At 47.2% G+C, this 7,851-nt stretch overlaps 1 protein-coding gene across 1 annotated transcript in view; it reads right to left on the bottom strand.

Annotated features, from left to right (window-relative positions):
* Stk24 (serine/threonine kinase 24) overlaps window positions 1-7,845 on the bottom strand; it is a 111,660-nt gene extending 103,815 nt beyond the window's left edge. The window contains exon 1 of the mRNA XM_008823587.3: window positions 7,564-7,845. Within this exon, the coding sequence (XP_008821809.1) occupies window positions 7,564-7,605 (42 nt within the window). The 5' untranslated portion in view covers window positions 7,606-7,845. The remainder of the gene's footprint in view (window positions 1-7,563) is intronic.
* Between the last annotated feature and the right edge of the window lie 6 nt (window positions 7,846-7,851).

Raw genomic sequence — 7,851 nt, 5'->3', positions numbered from 1 at the left:
TTAATTTAATTTAAAAAACAGACCCTACAAAGGAAAGAAGAGACTTGGAACTAAAGAATTATGCATAGGAGATAAAACAGATAACTCAAGGGAAAAAGAAAAGCACAATGTGATAAGGAACATTCCAAAAATCAAAAAGAACTTTCAAAAGTTTAAAAAAACTGAACAGCTGGGCCAGAGAAATGGCTCAATGGTTAAGAGCACCAGCTGCTCTTCCAGAGGACCTGGGTTCAATTCCCAGTACCCACATGGCAGCTAACAACTGTCTATAACTCCAGTTCCAGGGGAGCCAATGCCCTCTTCTGGCATTGCACAATATGGATATACTTACATACATGTGGGCAAAACATTCATATGCATAAAATAAAAATTTTTTAAATAAAAAAATGTTAATTAAAAAACACAGAAATGCTCACTGCAAGAATTAGAAAGTTGAGATAATCGCCCAGAAAGCCAGTGAAAACGACAGGGTTAAAAATAGCTTTAAAGAGACCAGAAATGTTCAGGGACCAGACCAGAAGATGCGGCACCCAAACATTAAGGTTTCAAATGAAAAATCTGACCCAGAAAACCCCAGCTGCCAGATTCAAAGGGCCTAGGGAGTACCTGCACAAAAATATGAAAACACTCACCTTAAGACATCACTGTTAAACTTTAGAACACACAGGAACCATAATTCCCATCCCACTGGGCTCAAGGACAGAAAGAAAGCTTGTGTAGGCAGGATCCATGCACACTGTACTTTCCACAGAAGAGAGTAGAAACACAGAAGGCAAGAGCTTTCAAAATTCCCTGGAGGACAGCTTAACTGTAACCTCAGGCTCAAGAGGCCAGTGAGCTCCAGGCCAACTTGAGCTAATATCAAGTCCCTGTCTGAAAAAAAAAAAGAAGGGGGGGGTTGCTAGACAGTAGCTCAGTAGAAGAGTGTTTGCCTAGCACATAGAAGGTGCTGAGTTCAATCCCAAGGACTGAAAAACAATTCTGGAGGAAAAACCAACAATTTTATACCATGCCAAAATATCAATTAATGGGAAAGCTAAATAGAAAGATTTTTTTTGATAGGTTCTCCCTAGGTCCCAGACTGCATAGAAGTCACTATGTGGACCAGGCTGGCCCTAATCTCACAAAGATCCACCTACCTCTGCCTCCCCAGGGCTGGGAGGGACTAAAGGTGCACACCACCATGCCCAGTGTATAGAACATCGTGTTTAAAAACCTGTACCCCACGTATCCTATTCACAGGAGGGAATGCATGCTATCTTGTATGCACTATACCGTCCAATGGCATAAACTCAGAAAGACCCAGGAGATACAGAAGGCAGCAGCAAAAGGTATCCGAAGGATGAAGGCAAAGAAGATGAGCACCAAACTGGAAGGTGGCCAGTCAGGGACAGGAACAATGCCACTTCTCTCTGGAGACAAAATGCATGCTGTCAGCTCCAGCTGAACTTTCTAAAACAAGGACCTGGTATTCACAGGCCCCTCCTTCCTTCCCCTGGGAGAGTTAATATGTTAACCTTGGTTAGATCAGTATGCTCAGGCCTTGAACCCACAGCAGCAAACCGCCTGCCTCAGCCTCTCAAGCACTGGGATTACAGGCATGAGTCATCACACCCAGTAAGTACCAAGAGCAATTTAGGACTGGTCACATCCCTCCCACCCCAGGAGTCAGGTTTTCTAACAGCCTCATTTTCCTTTTTCCCAAGCCACCTGGAGCCGAGACATTTAGTAGATCCACTGTAAAAATATGAGTTATGAGAAATGATTGCTGCGGACAGATGCAAGGACAGCACTCTTGTCCATAGCAGCAGCAGTAAGAGAATGCAGTATCTATTTCCTACACATATTCCAGTCACAAAATTCCATTAGTGATAATCACCCCAGCTAAGGCATACAGAAAGCATTAGCAGGGAGGGTCGGGTGGGGCCCACTTCCTGCAGGTACCAGTTTCCAAGCAGGCAAGTCTGAATCACGGGAAAAATCACCCAAATAAAGTTGAGTGGCAAGAGACCATCAGATTCCTGGACCCTAGCCTGGAGGGTGTGCCCTGTAAACCACAACTGGGAACGGGCTCACCCCTCACTAGCTGTTCACGCTGCTTCTTGTCAAGGGCTAACAGAAGAAACCCAACAACCTGCACCAGACCAGAGAGGCAGTTCAACTTCATGGTTAGCACAGCAGCTCTAAGAACAAAGGTTATCTATACCACCACACCTTGACTCTAGAGTGTTAGGCAGCCACTGCCACAGGTGCAGCAGGAGACACTGTGTCCTCAGTAACACAATCTCATCCACCTACCTTTTTTTTTTTGAGATGGTCTCCCTGTAGCACCAGCTGGCCTGGAACCTGGGATGTAGGCCAGGCCAGCCTCAATCTCACAGAGATCCGCCTGCCTCTGCCCCCCTGGGATTAAAGGCATATACCACCTCACAACCTCACCCAGCCCACCTGCATTCCTGAAGGTCACTGGGTACCTCTGTGAAGTATTATTAGGAACATTCCGTGACCTGGGATTGGAATCAAAACCTCCCATAAATTATTAAAATATAATTTTTAAAAAGGCTCTGCTGGTAAAAGGGCCACCAAGCCTGACAACCAGAGTTCAATCCCCAGATCCCAAATGGTGAAAGGAAAACTGACTCCCAAAAGTGGTCCTCTGTAGGCTAGAGAGATGGCTCAGTGGTTAAGCACACTGATTATTATTACAGAGGACCTGAGTTCGGTTCCCATCACCCATATGAGGGCTAACTCAGAGCCAGTCCCAGGGGTATTCAACACCCTCTTCTGGCCTCCACAGGCTTACACACAAACAGGCAAAACAGTTGTACACATTAAATTTTTTAAAAATTTATTTTTATTTTATGTGTATGCATATATTGCCTGCATGTAGGTAAGTACACCCGTGTCGTGCAATGCCCAAGGAGGTCAGAAGAGGCTGTTGGATCCCCTGGAACTAGAGTTTTGGACAGTTGTTAGATGCCATGAGGGTGCTGGGATTCTAACCCAGGTCTTCTGTAAGAAGAACCAGTGTTCTTAACCACTGAGCCATCTCTCCAGTCCCACATTAAACTTTTTTTAAGTGAGCCTCTGGCGTTTATATGCCCACTCCTACAAGGCAAACACAAATTTTTTTTTTTTAATGTTCACACACACACACACACACACACACACACACACACACAGATACCCTACAAAAAAACCTTTCAGGCCTGGGAATGTTATAAGCTGTACAACGCTAGAGGGGGGTGGGGGGCAGAGAGCCTGAAGCACTGACACAGGCACAAAAAGACTCAGAGAGGCAAGGGCTGGGGATGAAGCTGAGCTGGTAGAGTGCTTCGCTGGCACTCAAGCCCTGGGTTTCATTCTCCAGCACTGCATAAGCCAGTCGTGGTGGTGCACACTTGTAGTCTCAGCACTGGGGAGGTGGAGGCAGGAGGGCAGGAGGATCGGAAGTTCAAGATCATCATCAGCTACACAGCAAGTTCAAGGCCTGCCTGGGCTACATGAGAACTTGTCTTGGGGGGAAACGGGACTCAGGAAGGCAAGGAACAGGAAAGTAGGCCTTATTTTCCTCAATTTTTGGCAGTACAAGGCAACAGAAAAAGGTTATAAAGCAAGGAGTGTGATAAAGTAATAAGACCAAACACCATTCACAGAACAAGTCACCAAGGTCTGTGAGAACCCTAACAGGGCTACTTTAGCTCTCCAGGAACTTTCAATCCCTACCTGACATCATCCTCACCCCTCAAATGCTCCCACACCTTCTAGGTCACCACTGGGCACACCCCAGAACCTGCTTTCTCCTATGCCTGAAAAGGTAAGCAGCCCAAAGTACAGGAAACTCCAGCACAGTCCCCCAGCCTCAGCCCCAGGCCCCTGGAACCCCCGCCTCTCCATTCTGCAGAATTGCCTGGTGCTTTCCAGTCAAGCCCATGGGCTCCTGTGTAACACAGTGTACTACAACAACCTTCTTAGGTCATGTTACAGAATGAAGCCAGAAATCTATAGGTCCACAGGCTTGGCATCATCCTCTATGACTGCCCTGTCTACAGGAGGGCTGGTTGTCAGTTCAGCCTCACCTCCAAGGTGTTCTGGAAGCCTAGATCTCCCAACTTCACTAAACATCCACTCAGAGAAACTCACTATCCCCCAGGGTGCAGTCTGAAACAGGGCAACAGGAGCAGGTATCTCCCAAGGAAGCAGCAGGCAGGGTGACCTATGGAAATATGCCATACATGGGAGAAAAAAAAAAATTGCCAGAGCAGCAATTAACTGCAGCTGTCTTGATGCCTTATTTCCTAGACTTGCAATCTGCCACTGAACAGCCTCCTCAGTGCCCCCGTGTACAGGCCTCATAGCAAGAGTTCGTTGCCTAGGAACTAGGAAAGGGGCACAAAAGGCAAGGACAGGCTAATACCAACAAGTAGAATCTGAATCTAAGTGTTCTTAGCTATTCCTTTAAACTGTCTGTACTTGCAAACATTAGAGTCTCTTAAACCTATGCTAACCTCAAAGCCCAGTTATACATACAACTTATCTTCTTCAGCTCTTTTTTCTCTTAACTTCAAGTCATGAACCAGGGGGCTATTCACTATTAGTTTTTTTGTTTTTGTTTTTAATAAAATATACTGCAGTAGTACTTTGCAAAAACTAAGTAGTACTATCATCTGAAACTAATTTCTTTCTTACAAGAACCATAGTCTAGAAAAGCTGTAAAAGCAGTTGATAGAATTCTACAATAGAAAGTTATAAACAAAAAGCCCAATTCTTTTTAAATCAAAATTTAATGCCAACTCAATATTGAGAGGTGTTTACCTCTAACCAAAGCTTTTCATTTGAATTCAATGCAGTGAAATAACAAAGTTCAATGATAAGAATACAGGAGTACTTAGCCACAACTCAGTCACGTTTCTATTTATCTATTCATAGTTGTTACAGTCAGCTCATGATTTCCATTTATCCCCTCTATGGTGCTACAGAACTGAGCTACAGGAGTGGGAGGAGGAAAAGCCCCAGAAAACTTTGTCAAACAGGTGTACAGCCATCAACCCCTCACCTAGAGTCTCAAAGGAACAGTCAGTCAATCACCTTGCAGATTGAACAAACAAAACATCACTCCTGTTTTTCTACTTTCCTCAGCAAATAACAGTCTGGAACAAAATGACCTGTAACATTTGCAAAAGTAACAATGAAACAGCAGCAGGACCTGGCAAATGGGAGTATAGTCTTCAGGACAAGTCCTAGATTCCAATCACACAGTCCAACCCACCCAACCCACTACCTCACCTCGCTCCATTCAATTAGTTTCTAATGGTTCCCACAGAAGCATAGAAAAGGTACAATAATACCTCTACCTCCACTGGTACCAGGAACAATCAAAAGGCATAAAAATGATTGGCAGGCTATTAAAAAAGGGTCTTTATACTACAGTGTTCCTGAATTCAGGTTGTTAACATTTTTGCTTAGGCTGCCTGAATGTGTTCGGCTATCTTGCCAAAATTTTTAAGCCAATGCCTCCTAAACCCCAGGCAAGGAGGTGAGGGAGAGGAAGAGGCATGAGCCTTATGGCAACAGGGATGCCTACCCCTCTCCACTTTCATCCCAGGCACTAGTCAAGGCCAGGTGTGCCTTCAATTTAATCCTCAGCAACAGCTCCCAGGGAGGCCTCCTGGAGTGGCAGCTGCTGCAAACTCCAAGTTGAAAATAAATGTGCTTGTTTTTCTTTTCTTAGAGGAAAAGAAAGGAAAAGAATGTTCTCCAATGGCACACCAAAATTTTATCATATGCTTTGTAAGATGTACACAGGCGCAGGAATGACTGTTGGAGGTCACTTTGGCTCTTCTAGACTAGACCTGAAAAATTAGTCAATTCCACTGTGAAAGTTACCATCTTTGTACTGAAAAGGCAAAATAAAAAGCTCCCTTAAGACTACCTAGGAAATATACTTTTTTGTGTGAGGGAAAGTTTTCAAAAAATATTTTTCCCCAAGATGAAGAACGCTCACCCATTCTATAAGACCAAAAGAAACAATAGCTCCCACCTGAGAACCATCTGACACTGATTTCACAGCACTGCGAAAGGGGTGTTGATAGATTTCTTTTCACCTTCTACAAAGGCCAATGGCCCAGTAAGGTGTTTGTGCTAGAGTCCAACCTGATTAACACATTGTAATAGTCCATCTCAAGGAAATATTGATGAGTTTTTTTTAATCATTACAAGAGGTCCTTCTTGCTCTACTGGTAGAAATTATTTTTCAACCAGCTCACCCTGACCTCATGCCTTGAAATTCAAAGCAAAGCCAAGAAGCCACAGCTTTTAACCTAGTGCTCTGCTAGGTTTTATGGGCATGCACAGTATGACACTCCAGATGAGATTCAATACTTTCTAAGCATCTTCCCAGTCACCCTTTAATTTTACTATTCCTTAAAGAAAGAAAATTCCAGTGGCCTTTAAAGTGCTAACTTTAAGAACCTATTTGTCTATAGTTCAAACCTAAACAATGAAATCCAGGTTCCTTCTCATGGCTTAAAATGAGGGAAGAAAAGGAACTGTCTTCCACAAGACACAAGGCCGGGGATCCAGTGCTTCTCAACCCAGGGACAACGGAAAAGAGCCTGTTGCGTCTATAAACTAACAATCTCCCGGGATATTTTAGGTTGTTTCAGCAAAGGTTTCTATTCAGTCGCTTTGCTACACTGCTTTTGAGAGCAAAACTTTAATAGCGCGACCTAACCGTATCATAGGTGTGGTTTTCATCTCAGTCATTCTGTCACCATTGATGCGTTTACAAACTTTACAAGTTAGACCAGGGTCGTGACCGTTTTTTAAAGGGCAGAAAACAGTCCCCAATAGCGAAAAATGTTCATACATGCATGTAAATTTGAAATGTAACTTCCCTCGCCATCCCAAAAGTTAATGGCAGGCCAAGATGCCACAAATATGGACAGAGACGTCTACTAGCCAACAGTTCCTCTGGATGCCATCAAGTTAAAGTACCGCCGCTGTGTCCAAGCACCCGCGGGTTGAGTCTGAGCTCGGGACACCACGGCGCGCGGTCGTGTGGATCCCTCCTCCCGAGTTTGCAGGCTCGCACTTTCCGCTCAACCCGCACCAGAACTGCAGGCTTCGAAGCCGAGGCTCGGCAAGTTACACCTTCCAGCACCCCGCCCTGCGGGCCGCGAGGCCTGCGGCCCGCCGGGACGTGCCTCCCGCCCTGCGCAAGGGTCTCGGGCCTCGGGGATCTCGAGGTCCCGCTGCCCGGGTCCCAGGCCCAAGCGGGGCCCAGCGACTGAGGCAGGGCCTCCAAGGGCATTGGTTTGCATTCCTCCTCCCCAGGGATGGGCCAACGCCGGCCTGTGGGGTGGGGGAGTTGGGGAGCGCGAGGCTCGGGAGCCCAGTCTCTGGACCCAGGCCTTGGCCCCTACACAAGCACACCCGCCTGACTCGGCCCGAGCGGAGTTCCTGCGACCCCGGAAGGGAGCGCGTGAGGGGTGGCGTGCTTACACCGTAAGTTGCCTGCTTCCGCCCCGGCCCGCACCCGACCCCCCGGCCGCTCCCAACTACCTGCATGCCGGGCAGGCCCGACTGCACCGGGGAGTGGGCCATGGCACTCCGCGCGGCCACTTCCTGGCCCGGGACAGGCCGAACCGCGCGGCGATCGGCGGCCAAGCAGGCCCTCGGGCGGGCTGGAACCCGAGGCCACCGCACCAAGGGAGTCCCGGCCGCAGAGGGCTCAGCGAGGGGCGAAGGGTTGCGTCTCCATGCACTGCGCGCGGGGCGCGGGGGGGAGCCTGGCACGAGCTGCTGCGGCGGCTGCGGTCTCTCCTGCGCCGCCGCGGTGCTCAGCAGGAA

Source organism: Nannospalax galili, unplaced genomic scaffold (genome assembly GCF_000622305.1).
Source record: "Nannospalax galili isolate Female #2095 unplaced genomic scaffold, S.galili_v1.0 scaffold528, whole genome shotgun sequence".
NCBI classification, from domain to species: Eukaryota; Metazoa; Chordata; class Mammalia; order Rodentia; family Spalacidae; genus Nannospalax; species Nannospalax galili.
Note: the sequence above shows the minus strand (reverse complement) of the source record. Positions and strands in the feature narration are given on the sequence as shown.